The following is a 25,101-nucleotide window of genomic DNA, read 5'->3' as shown; positions in this document are numbered from 1 at the left end:
TGAATAGTAAATGAATTAATTTAAATTCAACTATTTAAGCTACACGTTGTTGTACGTTGTGCTTTACAAATTGTATATTTTTAATTTAACTTCGTTTTTTTTTAAAATACAAAAATTATATCATAAAAATAAAACGACTTAATACGTAAAATTTTTAATTTGAAATAGCATCGTTTAATAGTAACTTTTTATCATTTCATATATATAAATATTATAAAATTTAGTTTTCTAGAACAAATTATATTCAAAATCATTTTAGTAGGAGGTTATAATAATAGAAATTATTATATCATAAAACGTCTTCATTTAAGAAAGTAAAATCATAAATCATGACGGGTTCGAGTTTTAAATTATAGGTTGTTCGTGAATCGTAGGGTAAAGTCCAATGGTTAATTAAATGTATGAAAAACGTTTTACTGCAACACATCAATTTGCTTATCTTGCCGGAGTTATCAGAGTTTAATTTTGATCGAAATTTCTGGGTCGTGACAGTACCTACCCGTTAAAAGAAATTTCGTCCCGAAATTTGATCGAGGTCATCATGGCTAACAATTAAAATGTTTTCATGACTCATACGAGCTGAGGATTTAAGTTTTATCATCAGTGAGTAGTATGGATAAAACAATTTGATTTTATGAAGCGTACGAGTGGAGTTATCACAAAAGAATGAAATGAGTAAAATAAGGTTCGGCATATCTTTTGACGTAGATAAGGTTGATTTCTGAAGTTCAAGGGATTTGGAGAAAATCTTCGTAATAAGATTTGATTCTTCGGTAATTAAGGAAATTAGGTTCTTCTTTGATTAGATGCAATGATCTATTTCAATTGTTCTGTCGGACGTTTCAATATAAATTCACCCCCTTTATTTCCTTACTTCCACATTTCCCATCTTCTATACTTTCTTCCCCGATTCATACTTCTAAAACTTTTGTCAATATGCTTGATCCAGTTCTGATCCTTGATATGTTCCTAACTGTCGCAACAATTATCCTTCTTTTCCAACTTCCTCCGGAGGAATCTGTTTACTTCTATTTTGCTCTTGGGGTGGTGATTTTCATAATCCTTCCTTGTATTTGTCTTTCCATAATTATTGACATATACAGTTAATGATCTCTTCCGTTTGCTGCGATTTATACCCCCTTTCTATTTTGGAGCTTCATGCTTTTGTTTTCTTTTCACAAGTAATGGTCCAGAATTCGTAGGTATGGAGTTTCGAATTTTCATAATATACAAAGTAGAAAGGAAATGTAGTAGCACGATTTGATTTGTCAAATTACCAGAATTTTCGAAAAAGACCGAATCATCAGGAAAAATATTTTCTTGATAGTTTAGAGGTTAAATAGAATGAAAGAGTTATGTAACATGGTTCATGATGAGGGTATGATATGTGAACCTTTATCACGTTCCATTAGAAACTCAGCATGACTTACTGTAATATAATCACGTTGATCAAGTGCCATTATATTATACTAACTCATGCTTCAGTTCCCAATATTACTTCAAAAACATTCATAATTTAAACTCGAAGATTTACAGAATATAGAAACTAAAATAGTTTCTTTTAGGATGTAACACAGATAGTGCGAAGAGATAATTGATATAAGAATAGCTATGAATTATCGAAGATATTTATAATGAAAGATTCGATGATATCTTAGAATATCTAAGATCAGAGGATGATGCGAAAAATCTGTCTGTGAAGGTTTAGAATAAGGAGTAAGGTTCTTACTAATGGTTTCAGCAGACAGTGAATCATTTGGATCCTTTGAAGGTAGATTTCGTCCTTGTGATTTATCCACAGCTTCCTTCATACTTTGCTCAACCCGTTTTTCAGTACCAAATTTTTCGTTTGAGCTCTTCCAATCTACTATTCTTTATTATCAAACTTCTGACCGTAATTGCTGTCTACAGTCCTTGCCACTTCATCAGCCTTTTTCAAAACTTCATAGTACTGATTCCGTAGACTGGGGTGTTTTTCAGAAACTTCTCATTCGAAGCATGTAAGTCTAGAAGGTAGACATTATATGTATATATATAACTGTTGGCGTAGAATTGCTGTGAAATTCGAAATACTGATTGCTAATTCCCGGTAGTTGGTATGGCAATTATTGTTACAAGATGCGAATGAGTATATGATAGGGTTTTAATGAGTATAATGAGTTTTTGGAAGGTCAAGGATCAATGAAGTTGTTGGTAAATTTACTGCTAATGTGGTGGAACATAAAAGGTTCCCTGATAACAAAAATGTATATGTCAAGGTTATAATAAGGCTAATCTGAAAAGTCAAAGTTGACTAGTTGGAAGTGTGGTAAAACTGGATACTTTGAAAAGGAATTGCAAGGTTATTTTCGGTAATAACAATGCTAAAGGATCTAGCACAGATACGTGTTAAACGTTTACTCAGATTCCGAGTGTTTTTCAAGTGCATAACTATATGCATAATTCTTTCCTTCCGTTGATGAAGTGCGGTTGGTTCATTCTCTCGATTGAGGTGTTTTCAAGAATCATGAAAGGTTTGAATGCAGATTGTAATCATCAAGATACAAATGAGGTTAAAGATGAAATCAAGTGGCAAACCTGAAGAAATGTTTAGTTTCATATGTTATAATCAATATTTTAATACCTTTTAATAGTCCAATGTTAGTAGTCCACAGTTAGTCGTACATATATAGTTCAATATATAATCTTAGAAATAATCGACGTATCGTGACCCATTGTACAACTTATTATCTCAGAATTAATCTGACATATTGTGTACATGTGTCCCGATTTATCCGACGATATGTAAAGTGCGTAAAATAAATAACAGTAATTAAATGACGATAAATAAAGTGCGTAAAGTAAATAACAGTATGTAAATGATGATAAATAAAATTGCGAGAATTAAAATTGCGATAAATAAATGTAATAAGGAATTAACAGTTAGCTAGGAACAGTTAGCTAGGATTTTTGTTAGCGTGGATTCTTATCAAAATTTCTCATAGTTAATTTATTTATTTCTAACAAATTATATTTTTTTCCAATGTTTTCTTCATTACGCCACTTGTTGGATTCTGACAGGTCAAAATCCAAATATGAAATTGAATGAAAATGGTTATTCTGCGGTGAACGGATACGTATATCTGTGGATGTAAGTAGGATAGTAAATGACTATTGAATCAGATTCGAAGAATTTACAATGTAACTTATTAACGTGAAATTTAAATATTCCTCGGGTATTACCTACCCGTTAAAATATTTTCACCATTAACAGTTTGTACAAAAGTATTTTTAATTACAATCTTTATGAAAACATATATACATATATATTTTCTTCAGATGTAATCATGGATTTAATGAGTTAATATGATATTAATCTCATTTGCTTTTCGGTTTGAGCAAGAATAAATAATCTCTAAGACTTTAGAGATTACATAATTGCCGCCTAATAATTCTCCAATGAAGTCATGAATCAATACTTCATTGGTTATTGTTGTTGGTATCCCTTGATATCTACAGGGCGTATGACGTTGATGCTCATGGAACCGGTTGTGAAGTTGAGGCTCGCGGTGCGGATGTGGAGGTTGTTGGTGGTACAGTTGACGTTTGTGGGACTTGTGATGCTTGTAAGTTCTGCATCATGTACTCCAAAGTCACTACTCGAGCGCGAAGCTCATTGACTTCTGCTAGTACACCGGGATGATTGGCGGTTGGAACGAGCGAATGAATAAGATCTAGAAGTTTAGATAATATATAATCGTGGCGGGATACTCGGGAAATGAGGGTGTAAATGGTGCTTCGGACTGGTTCGCCGGTAAGTGCTTCAGGTTCTTCGCCGAGAGGGAAATTTGGTGGTTGGAAAGGATCGCCTTCTTCTTGTCTCCATTGATTTAATCGGCTATGAACCCATCCCCAATCCATCCAGAATAGATGATGGCTAATAGGTTGATCCATTCCGGTTACGCTACTTTCGGAGCTCGGGTCGAAATCCATATCGGAATAGCTGTCAGAATATAAGGAATTCGAACTAGATGCTGGATCTATCTTGTATAATCGGGGAAATAATTTTTGATATGAAATAGATTATAGGAATTAGATTTGGTATTCAATACATAATTTACATATGTATATATAATACCAAAATCCCATAAATTATGGAGGAATTTTCGAAAAATGTCAGGCAAAGTTTACAATAACATATATGCTAAGATATGAATTCGTCTGTACACTATCTATGCAATAAATGCACTAAGACGTGTCTAGACTTAAGAATGATAAGTATGTAATTTCCGACAAGAATTGATAAGCAAAAATCGGCAAAAACATATATGGTCATAGTCCAGACTCACTAATGCATCCTAACAATTACCAGTTAAACACACTAATGCAAATTCTGGTTCCCTATGACCTCAAGCTCTGATACCAACTGTGATGGCCCGCCAAAATCCCTATTGACGCAGCACATCATTCATCGGTCCCATTGCGAGGTTTGCCCTCTATATGATACGTTTTATAAACATTGCATTCATTTTAAAAGACGCGCTTTCTATATAAGAAAGTTTTAAAATTTGTATACATTTTTAAAGCATGTACATAAATGTTTTCGACTTGTGGTGATTTCTACATATAGACAATCCCAATAAATGATAGTTCATAATAATACATCAATATACTAAACAGTCAAAATATAATACATATTAATGTTTGAATGCAAAGTTTCCTTGAAAAATATGTCATGTAAGACTCCATGCACATAGCAGTTAAACAGCGGAAGCTTCTTTAATACCTGAGAATAAACATGCTTTAAAGTGTCAACCAAAAAGGTTGGTGAGTTCATAGTTTTATCATAAATAATGATTTTCAATAGTTGTAATAGACCACAAGATTTCAGTTTCATAAATAACCATACACTCGCAAGTGTATAAAAGCATTATATAAGTTGTGGGCACCCGGTAACAAGCCTTAACGTTCATGTTTTACCCTCTTAAGCACACCGGATCAGGTGCGTTTAAAATAACCTCGAAGTACTAAAGCATCTTATAGTCAGGATGGGGTTTGTCAGGCCCAATAGATCTATCTTTAGGATTCGCGCCGACCAGTCATACACCAGTAGTTATAGTTACCAAGCTAAGGGGATATTTCTGGTTTAAACCCACGTAGAATTAGTTTTAGTACTTGTGCCTATTTCGTAAAACAGTTATAAAATACGCATGTATTCTCAGCCCAAAAATATATATATTGCAAAAGCAATTAAAAAGGGATCAATGAAAACTCACATATCAATATTGTGGTTCAATATTGTAGGAAAAGTATGCAGACGCAACGGAAATGATAAATGCAAGGTTGGCCTTTGATTCACGAACAATACCCCCGATCATTACCCATAACCTCCATAGCTATAACCCATAATTTCCCTAGCTTCATCCCACTCAAAAACCCGTTTGTAATTACTTGAACATAACACCGTCGTAGTATTTTATGTATAATAATAATACTACTAATATTAATACTAATAATAAGATTAATAATAATAATAATAATAATAATAATAATAATAATAATAATAATAATAATAATAATAATAATAATAATAATAATAATAATAATAATAATAATAATAATAAAAATCCTACAGAGTGTATATATGAAAATAGATATGTGTGTGTGTTTAATTTTGCAATCGATCGATCGATCGATATATATAGTTAGAAAATAATATTATAATAATAAAAGGAATCAAACGTGTTTAATTATAATAATATAATAATATAATAAAGTAATAAAATAATAATATAATAATAAAAGGAATCGTACGTTTATAATTAGAATAATAAAATAATATAATAAAGTAATAATAAAATAATAAAATAATAATATAATAATATAATAAAGTAAAATATAATAATATAATAATAAAATCGAATCGATTAAGATTTTAAAAGTCGTATTTATTAAATACTTCAGGATATTTTATGTAACTTATAATTAATAATTTCTATCATATCGCTTTTATGTGAATAGTAAATTAATTAATTTCGTTTCATTTACTATTCAATGAATAGTAAATAAATTAATTTAAATTCAACTATTTAAGCTACACGTTGTTGTATGTTGTGCTTTACAAATTGTACATTTTTAATTTAACTTCGTTTTTTAAAAAAAAATACAAAAATTATATCATAAAAATAAAACGACTTAATACGTAAAATTTTTAATTTGAAATAGCATCGTTTAATAGTAACTTTTTATCATTTCATATATATAAATATTATAAAATTTAGTTTTCTAGAACAAATTATATTCAAAATCATTTTAGTAGGAGGTTATAATAATAGAAATTATTATATCATAAAACGTCTTCATTTAAAAAAGTAAAATCATAAATCATGACGGGTTTGAGTTTTAAATTATAGGTTGTTCGTGAATTGTAGGGTAAAGTCCAATGTTTAATTAAATGTATGAAAAACATTTTACTGCAACACATCAATTTGCTTATCTTGCCGGAGTTATCAGAATTTAATTTTGATCGAAATTTTTGGGTCGTGACATAATAAGGCTGTTTCAACTGTAGAATCGAAGTTGACTTACTGGAGCTGTGACAAAACTGACTACTTTGTAAAGGGATTGCAAAGTTATTTTAGCTAATAAATGCCAAAGGGTCTAACACGGATACTTGTTAAACTATGACTTTGGTTTCAAGATTTTTCAGGTACATAACTATGGATAACATGTGGTTGGATCATCATCTCGATTGTTCATTATTTGAAGTGTCTTCAGAAATTTCGAAGGGTTTGAACACCGATCGCAATCATTAATATACATATGATGTTCTAGCACAGTTTTGAAATCAAAATACAGCTTTGAAAGATGTAGAAATCTAAGAGTGACGATATCGATTATATCTCGCCTTGGATTCTGATATGTTAAAATCAAAATATGTAATTGAATTTGAATGAGTATGGTTGTTTTGATTTCTATGAAAGAATATATCTCATTGTGAAAGTAGTGAATATAGTTGATGATTTGTTGAATCGGAATTGAAGAATGTAACATATTAATTGTGAATTTATATATATCTTTCAGGTATTACCTACCCGTTAAAATATTCTCCCATTAACAGTTTGCACAAAAGAATTTTTAATTACAATCTTTATGAAAATATACCTACATATATATTTTCTTTAGATGTAATCATGGATTTAATAATATTAATCTCATCTGGTTTTCGATTAGGACTAGAATATATAATCTTTAAAACTTTAGATATTACATAATCGCTGTACAATATTTCTCCAATGAAGTTATGAATCAATACTTCATCGGTTATTGTTGTTGGTACTCCTTGGTATCGATGGTGCGTATGACGTTGATGCTCGTGAAACATCTTGTGATGTTGAATCATGGGATGTGGATGTTGTTGATGGTGGTAATGGTACTGTTGGTGTTGATGATGGTGGTACTGTTGATGCCGGTGATGCTGCTGGTGCTTGTAACCTTTGCACCATATTCTCCAAAGCCACTACTCGAGCGCGAAGCTCGTTGACTTCTTCTATTACACCGGAGTGATTGTCGGTTCGGACGAGCAGATGAATAAGATCTAGAATTTGAGATAGTATATAATCATGATGAGATACTCTGGAAATGAGAGAGAAAATGGTATTTCGGATAAGTTCACCGGTAAGTGCTTCAGGTTCATCGCCAAGAGGGCAATGTGGTGGATGGAAAGGATCATCTTCTTCCTGTCTCCAATGATTAAGTAGACTACGAACTCATCCCCAATTCATCCAGAATAGGTGATGGCTGATTGGTTAATCCATTCCGGTTACACTGTCTTCGGAGTTCAGGTGAATATCCATATCGGAATAGTTGTCGGAGTTTAAAGAATTTGAACTAGATTCGGGATCCATCTTATATAATCAGGGAATTTATTTTGATTTGAGATAGATTATAGGATTTAGTTTGGTATTATCCGATACATAATTTACATATGTATATATAATACCAAAATCCCATAAGTTAAAGTGTAAGACAGAGTTTACTGTAATAGATATGCTTAAGATACGAAATTTGTCCATTCACTATCTATGCAAAAATGCAGGAAAACGTGTCTAGATAAGCATGTAATTTCTGACAAGAAATGATAAGCAAAACTCGGTAAAAACAGATACGGTCATAGTCCAGACTCACTAATGTATCCTAACAATTACCAGTTAAACACACTAATGCAAATTCTGGTTCCCTATGACCTTAAGCTCTGATACCAACTGTGACGATCGCTCCAAATCCATATGGACGAATACGTCATTCTTAATAATAATAATAATAATAATAATAATAATAATAATAATAATAATTATTATTATTATTATTATTATTATTATTATTATTATTATTATAATAATTATAATATAAATATATATAAAGTGAGCAGAGAGATGTGAGGATATGTGTGTGTATGTGTGCGTCGAGCAAACTGGCCAATTTATAGAATGTTTCTGAATCCTGACTGCCATGTGATCGCATGGGTTTTATGCCTATTTCTCATGCGATCGCATGGCCCCAAAATCCAGTTCACAATTTTTTGTTGTTTTGTTTGTCGACATATTTTTATAATTTATATATAATATATAATTTATATTAATTAATTATATATTATATTATATTCACGTGCATAGTTGACTTTTAATTTTTGTTCTGATGACTCGTACGTTAACGCTTGACTAATGTCTCAGTTCCGATTTCTCGAATGCATTTTCGTATGCTTAGAAAACTTGTACTTTACGTTTCGTGATTCGTACCTTTGTCAAAATATAATCTTAAACTATTAATAAACTATATTACTCAAAGTATAACTTATACATTTTAGTAATTTGGTCATTTGCTTCTATAAATCAACTCCTCGTTGTTTATTAAAATATATTTAATAATATCGAAACGTTTTATATCTAATTCAATTCTATGCATTATCACATTGTAAAATATATATTTTCGTTTAGAAAATATAAATTTGTATATAATATTTATTTATCAAACGGAACAATAAATGGGTGTTACTATTGTTTACAAAAATAATTTCGAACCTTAGTATATATATATATATATATATATATATATATATATATATATATATATATATATATATATATATATATATATACTTTTTCTATACACGTTGAAAGTTATTTATATATCACATACAGTTAAAAAGGAAAGATTTCTTAAATCAAGGTGGACCTCTCAACAAAGACTTATCACAATACTTACAGAATTTATAATTGTTGAAATATCTGCTAATCCAATCGTTGGTATTATCTTCTAATTCTGTAGATGAATATATTAAGCATATATTGAGACAAATACGTTTAATCTAAAATATTATATATTTAATACTTTGTTAACGTTTTCAAGTTGTAATATATATATACATATATATATATATATATATATATATATATATATATATATATATATATATATATATATATATATATATATATATATATATATATATATATATATATTCATAACCATTTATATATTCGTTCGTGAATTGTCGAGCATAGTCAAAAGGGTAATTGAATGTATGAACATAGTTCCAAAATTTTCGAAACTCAACATTACAAACTTTGCTTATCGTGTCATAATCGTATAAAGATTAAGTTTAAATTTGGTCGAAAATTTTCGGGTTGTCACATGCAAGTACATACTAAATTCTACACTGAGTTTGAACCGAAAATTCCTTAGCTTTGGTAACTAGTAACTGCCAGTTATAAGAACTGGTGGACGCGAATAGTTGTATATGGATCCATAGGGCTTGACATCCCCGTCTGTTCCAGGTATAGAAACCCTAGCCTAAACTATAAAACAGACGTATGCTATTTGAGTTTAGTACACGTTGGATTGCATGTATTGTACATATTGGTTGCATTTATGTTAAAACAGGGGTACTTATTATATATACGTTAAAGTTTAGTTACCAGGGTGCTCAATTTTGTAGAATATTTTGATAAACGTTTCTGGATGAAACAACTGAAATCTTGTGATCCACCTTTATATACAGATTATGCGCAACATTAAAACTATGAACTTACCAACCTTTGTGTTGACACTTTTAAGCATGTTTATTCTCAGGTTCCTAGAAGTCTTCCGCTGTTTGCTTATACGTTATACAAGCTATGTGCATGGAGTCATACATAATTTATTCGAGAAAACTTTACATTCACAAAATCATCACCATGTAACTTATTTTGACTGTATTGTCAACGGATGTAGTATTGTAAAATATTGTTTACGGTGATTATCTATACGTAGAAATCATTAGATGTCGAAAACCTTGGATTTATATATTCATTTATGGTGTGCCTTTTCAAAAGAATGCAATGTTTACAAAACGTATCATATAGAGGTCAAAACCTCACTATGAAATCAATGAATAACGTATCGCGTCAATAGCGATATTGACGGGTCGTTACAGAATGCAACACGAATAATTTACATACACCGCCAAGATCTATATTCACAATCATATAAATATGTCACCGTTCGTACACCTCATCTAGTTCAATACTTGTTGTACATCATTTGCTTGACTTGGCTTGCAACCGTAATAACGGCCGCGAAGCATTATTACGCTCACATGCCATGCCGAACTCGTAAATACAACAACCATCTCGCTAGATGTTCAATACAAACAACATGATTAGTAACAACATAATCAACCCGTAGCTAAAGCACCTATTCTCTAAGACACTAACTAAAACCCGAACCGACCCGTAATCCTACAAGTCCCGCATATTAGCACACAGAAAAGTCTAAGTCTAAGCGCCTATCTCAAGTCACCTAAATCCCTTAGACCATGCTCTGATACCACTTGTAACGACCCAACCCAATACGCAGCAATTTTTTTTCTTTTTTTACAGTTAGGGTGTGCGGCTCGCAGCCCTTTATGTGCGCGGTGTGCACAAGGCCTGTCAGCCCGCTGTCCAAATTTTCCAATTTTCGTTTAAAAATTACCCACTTCCCGACACTTTTAGACGAAACGCTTTTCACAACACATTAAAATAAGTAAAACTAACACGATTCAATAATAAAACAAGTTTCACGACATCGGGCTCACGTTGGCCGTTTTACGAAATACATACAAAATATGAGTTTCGACCATACGAGTTTAGTTTCCAAACAAAACTATGAGCATAATGTTTGGGGATAAACTACCAAATCCTAGGTCGAATCCAAAAGTAATCCATGCAAGCATCAAAAGGGGAAATCATCTAAATCCCGAGCATACCCTTGCCAAATCCGCTTCCGTACCTAAAAATGTAAACAACGAGAGGGTAAGCTAATGCTTAGTGAATGCAATACTTATACATATACATATATAGTTTACCTAAGCGCATCCACTTACAAATACCAAGCAAACAAACGTATAAACGAGCTAGCATCACCAAACATACAACTAGCAACAACATTAGTATATAAACTGCCAAAATAATATACTAAATCATAACAATGCGTAACCATACCAAACCATTCCCCGCTATGGCACTACCGACTAGTAGACGACCAATAAATTCGAGTCTCACTCGTATGATGTCACCGACTTGTGAATCATCATAAGGTGTCACCGACTTGTGAATCACCAAAGGATGTCACCGACTTGCGAACCACCCACTAATGTGTATGGGTCACCGACTCGTGAACGCCATCTGGCATCACTGACTTGTGAAGCATCACTAAGTGCCACCGACTTGTGAAGCACTATAGAGTGTCACCGACTTGTGAAACTCGCCTGTACAAAAGGTGTCACCGACTTGTGAGCCACCATGAGGTGTCACTAGCTCGTGAATCACCGTAAGGTGTCACCGACTTGTGCAACACCTATCGAGATACTACCGACCCGTAGTTCTCCTCACCTATACTAACAATAAGTCACTGGCCCGTGACATGACACCAATACTCACGATGTGGCACCGAAGACCCACATCGCGTACGAGTAAATAAACTACATACATACATGTATAAATATTCCACTCACCTCGATTACAAGAAAGGCAACTCCCGCTTGAGCTCCTAATCGTCCAAACGTGAATCACCTAGATAATTCACAAACAAGTAAGCTAAACACTCTAGCTTATGCCCAAAACTCCATAAGTGCAAATTTCGACCCGTTTGCACATACCTCCATTTGACTAAGTCAAATCTTGCCCAAAACACCCATAATCACAATCAACTAGTGATTATGTTCGAACACCATATTTTACACAATGTTTCATCATCAAAACACTTACTTACATCATTATGACACAAAACCCATTTTGACCTAATCCCAAGTCAAAACACCCATTTGCAAGTTTACACCTCTAATCACTTATAACCTAAGTTAACTAGTGATTTTAACACTCGAACATGATGATCAACTAATCAATTTCACTAACCAACCCAAACCAACCAACAATGGTCATTAACACCATTTACTAGCTCAATCACCCAATTATCAACTAGTGGGTTTACTCAAGAACACTCATTTCAAAACCCTAAATATGAACACTAATCATACTATGAAAACTCGGAGTTAGAACTTACCAATACTACTACAATGTAGCCGTGAACGAGATGAACAACTTTAACACTTGCGACTTCGATCGATTCAAGCTTCTTCTTCTCCAAATGAAGCTCCCTCTCTCTAAACTCTTTTTCTCACTCTGGGGTTTGAGGTTGAAGATGAGAGAATGAAGATAAGATTGTGGACTTGAATGAGTCCACCAATCTGCCATTTTGTGGCCTAAAACCGACCCCCAAGTGAAAAGATCAAACTACCCTTCATTTAACTCAAAATAGATAAAGCAGAATTATGTCGCAGGAACAGTGCGCGGCGCGCCCCCCAATTGTGCGCAGCGCGCACGAAGCTCATATCATTCTGTCCCCTTTTAATTCACACTACGCTTTACCCACTTTATGTACACCTTAAATACATTGTGTGCAATAAATATTTGGGTCCTACATCAAATATGTTCCGACAAATTAAATAATATTCCAATATTATTTATTTAATATAAATATACTTTTTTGTAATATTACGTGCTTACGTGTACGTTTAGACTTTTTATAAATCACCTCGGTTTCCAAACAAACGGTCGTCTTTTCGTAATTTCCATGTCCCGAAATATGTTTCTAAGACATCACAATGTCATGTGATTTAATAAAATATTCCTATATTTTATTTCATGGATTTTCATCTTTCTCACGTAATTTAATCGCATAACGATATTATTCTCGGTTCGCGTTCGTTTAATCGTTCGGGCTAACTAGTTAAGTCACCAAAAAAAAAGATGTGTGGGCCCACTATGGACATTCGGCCGACCCCACCATCATGAGCCCTAGAATTTTCCATTTATCATCTAATTTGTAATTTAAGCCCATGTTTTATTTAATTATGGATATAGTATCTAAATTATGATTTATATATTATTTACAAAAAAATAAAAATAAAAATATACTCCCTAAAAGTATACAAAAAACTTCTATCAAGTAAAAAAGTTTCGTTTGGTTAAAGTAGTTTAAAGATTTTAGAGGGTGGGAAAATGCTAAAAACTACTTGAACTAGTGTTTGAGAAAAAGCTCATGAATTTTATTATTTTACTCTTTTTTTAAAAGGCAACAATTATTATTATTATAAAGGATTACACGTACATACAACCGTTCACGAATTATATACAATTACTCGACACTAGATGTTATGATGCTAAGTTGGCATCTTCACAAGGAAGTCTAAGTAAGGAAAACACGAGGATTATGGAGCTAAGAATGCCAATCGATCGGCTTTGATTTACGTCTCTTCGCGATCTACTCGAAACTTTTAATTTGTATCTCGTTCAAAGCCGTCGTTATGTTCCAACACTTATTTGAAAAAACTTTTTGGTTTCGATTTTTCCATAAAAGATAACTAGTAGACCAAACCAACGCTTGCCAAATAAATTTACCCACATTTGAAGTTGCTTGCCCCGAATCAAGGAAGAGGTCTTCGACACTAACATATGGTATACCACCGCGTCCCCACACTTTGCACCACACATCGGACACATGTTTACACAAAATAAGCGAGTGGTCAACCGTTTCAATTGCATCATCGCATAATGGGCATCGAACCGAATGTAGATCAATGCCTCTTTTGACAAGTTCCACCAATACCGGGAGACGCTTTTTCCTAGCTCTCCAAACAAATACCTCAATTTTTTTGGTACCATATTGTTACACGAGGTTTCACAAAAAGAATTACTTCTCGATTCCACCCGCTTTTCACTTCCACATATCGCTAGCTTGCGGTTTTAGTTTCACGTCCAAGAGCATGGTCTTCAATTGTTGTAGTTCATCTTCGGCTCTACCACTTGGTGTTCTTAGCCATGACCAATTACCTTCACATTTCTCACCGTCCCATGTAAGTTTTTCACCAACTGGAGCTTCTAAGTTTGTCTCAAGTCTTGCCAATCTTTTGAATTTATGCTTTAACATCTCATTGCCAATCCAAAGTTCGTTCCAAAAAGAATTCGTCATTTCATCACCTATTTCCTTCACAAAAAAACTTCTAAAAGAAAGACCGATGTCTTCAATGTTAGTCCCGGTTTTTATTATATCCTTCCAAGTAGACTTGTAGGAGTCATTTGGAAGGTTGTCTTCAATCATGAGTCCACCCGATTTCCCGTAAATACTTGCAATGACCTTGACCCACAAAGAGGTAGTTTCGGATTTAATCCTCCACCACCATTTGCCAATCAAAGCCATGTTTTTAGTTTTAAGAGAGCCCAAGTTTAACCCACCCTCCCAATAAGGTAAGATTGTTTCGTCCCATTTAACCCAAGAAATATTTTATATAATACCCGTCCCGCCCCAAAAGAAAGAACGTCTCACACTCTCAAGCTTTTTAATCACACATGGCGGGGCACGGAAGAGCGAGAAGTAGTACAACGGAAGACTATTCAACACCGATTTAGCAAGAGTCAAGCGTCCACCAAATGAAATCAATCTAATCCAAAAGTCTCTTTTCAAACTTGTTTACAACCGGTTTTCAACTCTCTTCCTTTTTCATGTTACCACCAACCGGTAGACCAAGATAAGTAAATGAGGTTGTACCAACATTACAACTAAATAACCGAGCCATATGTTCCACTTCACTCCTTTCAACCCCAATTCCAATAAGATTAGTTTTGTGAAAATTCACCTTAAGACCCGACGTTAACTCAAAACATTTTAGGAGTTTCATAAGATTCTGAATATTCCTTTCACTCCATGATCCAAAGAAAATTGTATCATCCGCGTATTGTAGGTGCGAGATAGGGATTTTATCGCCACCAACTTCAACCCCCAAGAATCTCTTAGCTTCCACGGCTTGTTTGGTTAAAACATTTAAGCCCTCCGCCGCCAAAATAAAAAGGAACGGGGGGAGTGGGTCTCCTTGTCTTACCTCCCTCTCTAAGTTGAACTTACTTGTCGGGGATCCATTAACGAGGATCGAGATAGAAGCCGGCTTTAAACACGTAATTATCCATTTTCTCCATTTATCCCTGAACCCCATAATTTCCATTATTTCGAACAAAAAATCCCAACTAAGACAATCAAATGATTTCTCGAAATCTACTTTGAATATTATATTTTTAAAACATGTATTGGTAACGTTTATCATTTTACTCTTTATTTTAACAGTTTCAGAAACTTTTTCAAACACCTAAATACATACAAAAGAAAACAACTATCAGCTACCAGATGCAAACTACTTGCTACTAGCAAATAACAAAAAACTATAAGCTATTAGTTATGAGCTACTAGCTACCAATTATTTTTGTCAAACATATAGCATAAAACCTTTGATAAGTTAAAGTAGAATTAAGGTTCATTTAAAATAGTAGAGTAATTAAAATCGTTTGTAGTAATTAACTTTTAAAATCTATTTATCGATGTATAAGTTATTAGTTTTATTTATTTACCGAATATTAACTTAATAAATAAATAATGGAAGGTAGAGTTATATGGTGGACGTTTTGACTTTTAGAGTTTAAGTCTTGGAAGAAAAGGATATTGGAATTGGATGTGCGGTGGGACGGACACTTGTTGATGAAAACTCCATTTTTTTTTTCTTGTTTTGTTTTGCTTTATTTACTTTGATTTGTTTTTCACTGTATTTTCCTTAGTTCCCTTTTGGGGAGTAACGGAATTTGGTTTGCAAACTCACGTACTCAAGGAATCACGTGAATCACTCGTTGCTAAAATATATCGAACTTACGTCGTCGTATCAGTTAAAAAAATGTGTTACAAGTGTACGCTATTGATCTAGATAAATTGTTGACTTTAGCCACTTTTTTACGTTTATTTGTTTGATGTGATGAAGAATAAAGTTGGATTGATTCATTTAAAAAATGCCTTTCGATCTGGTCCTCCTTTCCTTTGTTCCCTTTCAATTTCAATTCGATCTATCATTTATCATAAAAAACTTCATGCTATTTTTTGAACATCAGCTTGGGATCACCTAGGGGGACTTAACCATCCATGCGTTCATCTCCCGTTGTTGCATAATCCACCCCCAATTACTGCACTGGAAAAAACCCAGACCAATCCGAAGGCATGGCCGGTAAAACCCCCTCCTCGCTGCCTCCGCACTAAGCGAAAAGCGACCTGAGTGAATTCTTCTGGTCAGGAATAACATTGAATACAATGTTGCAGCACAGCAGTAAAACTCCGTACTAATTACTATATATTCAATCTTTTTGTCCCACATTATTGGTTTAGAACGTTTAAATTAAATTAAATTTTAATCTTGATATTCATATGCTAATCATTTAGTATAAACAAGATTGAGGGGTGCACACTTCGTTGCTGACAATTGTATGCGATTACGATGTTTATTGAATTCAAATACGGATTAAAATTGCAAAATATACATATATACAAATAAAGAAAAATATAAGGTATTACACCGAGAGGATTCTCATCAAGATTATGTAATATTGCATATTTACATTTACATATTTAGCAAATGAAATAAAGAGAAAAGTGAAAACTGAAAAGTAATGATAGTTTACTATTTACATATGGTTCAAAGGCTACTTTACTCTTCTCTTGTTTCATCTTTCAATTTTGTCCTCATTTTTATCCCCGCTAATATTCTCATCTCCTTTCACCAACTCCATGAGTATCATGACCACATCTAAAATACCACCTTAATTAATTTTCATCACCATCTAACCGTTTAAACATCCATGCCTTTATAAAAAAGGAAAAAATCAAGCTAATTAAATAAATATAAATATGAACATAATTATTTACCTTAGGTAGTTTCGTCATCTTCAAAGATTCAACTACCTTCATCACATAAACAATTCAATACCTCTCCATTATGATAGTTTTTGTGCAAAGTTAAAATTGATATTGTTCAAAACATAAATCAACAAAGAAACGTTAGTCTAAATTATCCTACAAAACAGGAGAGATAACATTGAAAACTTTTATTAGTGGTAATAAAAGATAAAAACCTAAAACAACTTTAAATTAATGGGTTACCAAAATCAGTAGCTAGATGAACCTGAAAGAATCATATAACTGTAAATCAAATTGAAAACCCAAAACTACATAAAAAAATAGACGAAGCCTAAGCAAAAAAAAAAAAAATGAATTTTTTTTTGCTAACCTGTGATTTTCTTTATCGATGAAGACAACGTAATCAAGTGTGTGAGAAACGAAGAAGACGAATCGGAATCTCACTTTTATTTAATATATGCATATGTAATATTTAAAGAGCATGTCTTAAACAATTTAAATCATTTTAAAATAGAATAGAATAAAAAGTGAAACAAATAACTCATTTTTGCTCTTGTTGCTCCTGATGCATTGATGCTATACCTATACCACATAATTACATTATTATATTGTATATATGTGAGAAAAACATATATAATTGACACTAAGCAGTGAGCTGACCCAGTGACCGGCGTTGACCGTTTAATGATGGATTTTGCAAGAATTTAATCGGGTTGCTTCTAAAAAGGGATTAATCAGGATTTTTACAGTAGTAAAACTTATAATGAATAGCATCAACTCGATGATGGTCTTCTTTATAATGATCATTATGTTCAATATTAGATCAAAATTTAGAAAGAAAAAAAAAATCTCAACAGACCTTCAACAAAAGAGTAGAAATACAACACTAAAGCATTAGTTTGAAGCAAAAACTTACCTTGAACAGCAGCAAGTTGACAAAGGTCTTCTTTATCATCATCAACATCTTCACCGTAACTAAAAAAATAAAAGTTGTTTAGTAAATAAGGTTGATAGGTACCTCATAATCAGCATCTCGTTTATTTCCGGAGCCTTGATCTTGAAAGCCTAAAACTTACAGTTAATTTAGTCCAAAACAAAAGCACCTGCAATAACTTTACGAAAACATGTGATAGTTTTTAATTGAAAAACTTGGTACATTCTCCCCACACTTGGCTTTTATTTATTTCTTTCTTTGTCTTTTTATTCTCCTCTTTTCCATTTTAAAATAATTCAAGCATTTTAGGTTGTTTCTCAATTTATGTCCTTTCCGAGGTAACGATAATTTCGGTATTGTAACCTAGTTTTATCGTTCATAAATATGTATAAACATGATTTTGAATTCATTTAGTTGAATTTTTTTTCAAATTTTCACAAAATTTGGCAAATAAACCAAGTGTAAATCCGAGAGAATTTATAACTCTTCCCCACACTTGAGATCATGCAATGCCCTCATTTGCATGAAATCAGACTATAATTATAAATTTACGAGGGTGATAAGTGTAGAAAAGTGATTAAAAATACCCAGTTTGTAATTACAAAGCTCGTCGAATGATAGATGGCGCGCCTCATCATTCATTCCTTTTGTTGGTTTATCACACATGTTTTTCTTAAAAAAAATGGTTGCTTTTCTGAACTGTTTGCTAATCTTTGAAAATGCGTCTTTACCCTATTTTATCATGCATTTTTATTAACGAGTTATGCATTGACCGAACCCCGAATTTAACGTTAAGTGGGGTTAGACTTTCCCACACTTAGCTGGCGACATGTGAAGTCGGTAGAATAAGTTCCACGAATTAAAATAGTGAGCCAGTTATTTACATCTCGGGTGGTGTATAATATATCCATGGGTTTAAAGTTTATACCCACCCGATCGTCACTACTTAATTCTTTCTTAAGTGTAGCTTTTAGTAAATGGATTTGTCTCTTTTCTGGTTCTTGATCAAATGGATCGTTATACACCGACATACATATTACTTTAGGGTGGACAATTCCTAACATTTCCTTCTGTTCATTCTCGGGATCAAAGTTATTACCTCTATTACCCAATTGGGTGAAATCCGAGGTGTCAATATCAATTATAGCTCGTAGTTCATCTTCGGTAGATGACTCGTCTATTGAGAATATTGGGTTGGAAGGTTGTGGAATGGTGAATTTCAGGATCGAAGCGAATTCTTCTTCTTTAACGGTTCTTATCGGTCCCAATACTTTGGTCTCGGGGGTAAAATTTTCGACGTTATCGTTTTCCCAAGAGTACCAATTTGTCACCCTTACTTCTTCTTCATCCATTGATGGATCGATGATTTTTTCGGTAGAGGCTAATGTGGCGATGTGTTGTGAAATTGGTAAAACTGAATAAAAAGTATCATCTGGATAATTGGTGATTTCGGAGCTCTCGAATTCATCAAAATTCGATGATATGAGATTTTCTTGCACACGACTCCTCAAATCATCAGGTGTGTAGTCTGATAGAGTTTCAGCTTGCCAATTTGCAAACTCTCTTATCTGTTCATTTTGAGCGTCAAATTCTTCGAGTTTGATTTTCATATAATCTAAAAAAATTTTAGACACAATTTTCCTCGTCCTCTGGTTGTTGAGTTTAGATATATTCTTGGGAATAATCCCAATCTGAATTGTATTCCTCATAATCATTCCATTCAGGTTCCATGGGTGCATAATTTTCCATAGGAACGTAATAATAACATTCCCATGTTGAATGATAATCTCCACAGATTTCACAACCAGTTATTTTTTCGTCATTCATGATCCAAGTTTGACCGAACAAATTTTCATCAACACTCGTTTGAGAGTATTGATTTAATTGATTTTGCATGTCAGAAAGTGTTTCCAAAATATTTTCGAGATTTTCCATAATACGCTTATTACTAAATTTAGCTACAATGTGGTGCATTTACTAATTATCCTATTAGTTATAAAACTAAAAATTATGTAAGTTATCAAATTGATAGACTTTTTTGATTTTGCCCACGTTTTAAATAGTCAATAGATGCAGCAGGTAGCCAGGATCCTTTAAATCGGAAAATCCACAACTCGCCACTAACAAATCCAACTATTACTATGAACCAGAAAATTTGTGTCTATTAATTCAATCGCTTACAATAATTGTTCGTCGAAATTTTTAAATAAATTCTATGTCCTAAAAACTAGAGCGTAAAAATGAGAAAGAAACGCGTTGAAAAACGTCAAAAAATTAAAATAAGAAAGAAAAACGTCGAAACTTAAAAGTCTAAAAATTAAATCTAAAAATTTGCACCTAAAGGGTATTAAGGCTTAAAAGGAATTATATATCCAAAAGGGTAATAAGTTAATTAGGCACTAAAATCTAAAAACTGCGTCGCAAAATTCTAAAGCGCCTAAATCTTAATCTAAAAAAAATCACTTAAGGAATTTTACAGCAAAGCCTAAAAATCTAGAAATATAAAATAACTACAGCAAAATACTAAGTTTAGTACTAATTACGAACTATAAATAAACAATTTACGAATTAAATGATTAATAAGATACAAAAAGTAAAAATAAAATTAAAGGTATAAAAATACAATTTTTATAAAAATATTATTTTTATATTATTTATATAAAAGTATTAATTTTATATAATTAATAAAATTAATAAACTTAATAATACAAATTATAATTAAATACTTAAAACTAAATAATATAAAAATTAAACCCTAATTATTATTAATTATATATAATTACAACCCTAATTCGGCTGGTCAAATGATTCAGATCTGTCACATCAGCTCATGCGACCGTATGAGTTTGATGCGTTATGGCCATGCGATCGCATGGCCCAGAATTTTGGATCTGATTGTGGGCTACTACAGTACCAGGCCCGAATTTTTTTTTTTTCGATTTTAATTTTTTGATTTTAATCTATAGAAAATATTTATATAACTTATATTTTAAAAACTTAAAATAGAAATAATTTTATAAACTAAATATTAAAATTATAACTTTTATTTTTAACACTTATTATAAATACAAAATATTTTTACGAAATAAGAAATAATATATTTTTACAAAAATATAGTTTTAACAAAATATAGCGTTTTTCACCGAGTCCCCGGCAGCGACGCCAAAAGCTTGATGTGTGCAGCGGAGTGTATACGAAATACTATTAATTTTAATACGAAATACGATACAAATTACACAAGTTTTAATTATTTATTTACAGATGAGATATACCTAAACTCTGCTACAACACTATAGGCAGTATACCTAATCGTAGAGTAGTATAGTTTTTAGTAAGTTCGGTTCGTTCCACAGGGAGCTGGGTTATTTTACACTATATTTTTATATAACTATATTTGTACAAAAAATATATAATTATATATAGTAATAATATATATAAGGGGGTTTTACCGTTTAATGACCGGTTTGTTGATTTTATATATTAAGCGTAAAGATAAATGACAATAATTAAAGTGCGTAAAATAAATAACGATATTTAAATGACAATATATAAAATTGCGAATAATAAAATATGAAATAAAATAATTATGCTTATTTAAACTTCCGTAATCATGATGTCTGACGTTTTGATTTTAATTTATTACCCTGGGTTAATTGTCCTTTGTCCTGGATTATTTGATACCTATCTGGTTTTTGCCCATAATAATTCATCGGTCATAATTATAAAATGCTCGACAAATTAACCTTATTACCGAAGTCAAATATTCCAACTAATTAGGGATTCGAACTGTAACAAGGTTTTAATACTTTGTTTAATAATTACACCAGGTTATCGACTGCTTGTAATCCAAGGTTTTAATACTTTGTTAACAATTACACCAATTACCCTTAAATGTAATCCACCCCTGTTTTAATGAGTCCATTGACTATTAATCCATCCCCGTGTCCGGTCAAATGAACAATTATTAGTATTTATAAATATCCCACCCATCGTACCAGATCGAACGTATGTGGCTATTTATAAATACGTCAAATTGTAAATCTCTATATTAATCAAATATAAAGTCCATTAATAGCCCATAGTCTAATTTCCACAAGTGTCGGTCTTTTGTTCAAACCCTAATTATGGTACAAAGTTTAATAACCCCGTCTTAATATTTAGTCCAACATCACGATTACTTCGGCTTAAATAAGCATAATAATAACTTAAATACGAGACATTAATTTAAAAAGGAGAATTTAGCTTACAGTGATTATTAATCGCGTAGCATTACACGGACAGAGTTCTGACTTTAAAACCCTTAAAATAACCATTACATTACCCAAACTAACTAATATTTATATATATATATATATATATATATATATATATATATATATATATATATATATATATATATATATATATATATTATACAGAGGGAGAGAGATATTGAAAGAGGTGTGTGTAATTCGTCCAAAAAATGGCCAATTTATAGACATGACCAAACTTTTCATTCCATGCGATCGGATGGACATGCTTCTTCCAGGCCATGCGATCGCATGGCCAGCCTGGATCCAGATATTTTGCTCTAAAAAACGTGGGCTGCAGAGTATTTAATTAATATAATATAATATATATAATTATATATAATTATATATATATTATATTATATTCTTGTGCATTGTTGACTTGTATTTTTAGGCCCGTTGACTCGCGCATTGATGCTCAGTTTATGTCTCGGTTTCGAATTTTCGAACGTCCTTTTAAACGCTTAGATATCTTGTACTTTGCGTTCCGCGACTTGTACTCTTATTAATATTTAGACGTTTCTCATCAATAAATTGAACCACTTGGATTGTATCTTGTACATTTGAGCTTTTTGGTCATTTGCGTCTTCAAATCGTCGTTTTCTTCTTTTGTCTTCGCACTTAGTTATTTAAACGAATATTACTTGAAAATAGAACAGTTGTAACTGAAAACTTTACATATTGGAAGGATATTGTGCCTAAATATATGTTCATTTGGAGGACTATCAAATATCCCCACACTTGAACGTTGCTTGTCTTCAAGCACTACAGAACTTGAAATAAAATCACACTTCACTCGAATCACTTTTTTATTCTCACACTTTATACATCAGTGATTTTGATACAGTGGCATGAACAATGATAGTAACGATGTGGTATACAGTCGCACATGACTATGAAAATTTAGAGCCTTTTAAGGAAATTGGATCTTTATGAAAACATTTGGTCTTTTGAAAATTCAAGCTAGATTTTACCCTAGACAAGTTTTCCGGAATAACCCTTCACCGGTGTTTGCAAAATATTATTGTGGGTTGTGTGGGTTTCATATTTTAAAATTTTAGCTCAAAACTTGCAGTTTTGTGTCACCCACTTGCTAACCTTGTATTAGGAAAGCAACACGTCCAGTCTACTTGCCTCGTATATTACCTTTCGGTAAACTACCGTCCGGTTGTAAAGAAAAGCGATGAACATGCAACTGTTAAGGCAATGTCTAATGACATGCAGATGTTCATGGTCCACAACGTGTCGGATGCAATTACTATCCTTTGTAGGAGCAATAGTAAAGATCACCCTATAATTTTTTCGGTCTGGCACAAGGTCCTGTCTTTGATAATGCTATGCAACCACCGCTCTTACGGTTGACACCCGATTTGGTTCAGGTGACCTAATGAATTCCGGTGAATTCTTAGGATTTTACGTTCAATGGTAATGAATGCATTGAAAATAGGTTTTCAGAAAACAAATCGATTTTAGTTTTGATCAAAATATTTTCTCGTCCAGGCTCGAGTTTAGATATCATCGAATTCCATGAGTTTGTAATTCTCAATCTTTAAGGTCAATCTCAAGGAGTGAGTAATATCAGGCTTAAAAGCTGATTTTTAATCTTTAAGGAGATTATCCTTTCTGGGGGTCTGATTCATTAGTCTTATCAAGCTAATTTGCACGGCGCCCTCTCCATTTTACGAGACAGATTCTCTCATGGATAGGATAAGTCTGACCACTTGGCGACCATGTTTGATGCTGAGGTCCGTGGATTTTCAGCTGATTTTTGAGAAAACTTTTCAAGGTTTTTCGTAGACTCTACAACTGGTCTGGATGACAACTTCTTGACCTAAATCAAGAAGCGCATTTCTTTTTCTGAAGACTTTACTTCATTTTAATGATGAAATTGATTCATCGTGTAGATCCATCTTTTCTATTCTTTCATCGGGTAAAACAGTTAACTTAGTCCAAAACAAAAGCACCTGCAATAACTATACAGAAACATGTGATAGATAGTTTTTAATTGAAAAAACTTGGTACATTCTCCTCACACTTGGCTTTTATTTATTCTTTCTTTGCCTTTTTATTCTCATATTTTCCATTTTAAATGAATTCAAGCATTTTAGGTTGTTTCTCAATTTATGTCCTTTCCGAGGAAACGATAATTTCGGTATTATAACATAGTTTTATCGTTCATAAATATGTATAAACATGATTTTGAATTCATTTAGTTGAAATTTTTTTCAAATTTTCACAAAATTTGGCAAATAAACCAAGTGTAAACCCGAGAGAATTTATAACCATTCCGCACACTTGAGATCATGCAATGCCCTCATTTGTATGAAATCAGACTATAATTATAAATTCACGAGGGTGATAAGTGTAGAAAAGTAATTAAAAATACCCAGTTTGTAATTACAAAGCTCGTCGAATGATAGGTGGCGCGCCTCATCGTTCATTCCTTTTGTTGGTTTATCACACATGTTTTTCTTTAAAAAAAATGGTTGCTTTTCTAAACTGTTTGCTAATCTTTGAAAATGAGTCTTTACCCTATTTTATCATGCATTTTTATTAACGAGATATGCACTGACCGAACCCCGAATTTAACGTTAA

General features: G+C 32.4%; 2 protein-coding genes across 2 annotated transcripts; both read right to left on the bottom strand.

Annotated features, from left to right (window-relative positions):
* Positions 1-13,821: 13,821 nt before the first annotated feature.
* Positions 13,822-14,757, bottom strand: LOC139886009 (uncharacterized). Its single transcript, XM_071869758.1, has 2 exons — positions 14,279-14,757; positions 13,822-14,182 (listed from the first exon to the last, which is right to left on the bottom strand). The coding sequence occupies exons 1-2, from the start codon at positions 14,755-14,757 to the stop codon at positions 13,822-13,824; spliced, it is 840 nt and encodes a 279-aa protein (XP_071725859.1).
* A 283-nt stretch (positions 14,758-15,040) lies between these two features.
* Positions 15,041-15,556, bottom strand: LOC139886002 (uncharacterized mitochondrial protein AtMg01250-like). Its single transcript, XM_071869749.1, has one exon. The coding sequence runs from the start codon at positions 15,554-15,556 to the stop codon at positions 15,041-15,043; it is 516 nt and encodes a 171-aa protein (XP_071725850.1).
* Positions 15,557-25,101: the final 9,545 nt, after the last annotated feature.

This window comes from Rutidosis leptorrhynchoides, chromosome 1 (genome assembly GCF_046630445.1).
Source record: "Rutidosis leptorrhynchoides isolate AG116_Rl617_1_P2 chromosome 1, CSIRO_AGI_Rlap_v1, whole genome shotgun sequence".
NCBI lineage: Eukaryota > Viridiplantae > Streptophyta > Magnoliopsida > Asterales > Asteraceae > Rutidosis > Rutidosis leptorrhynchoides.
This window is presented reverse-complemented; position numbering and strand designations above follow the sequence as displayed.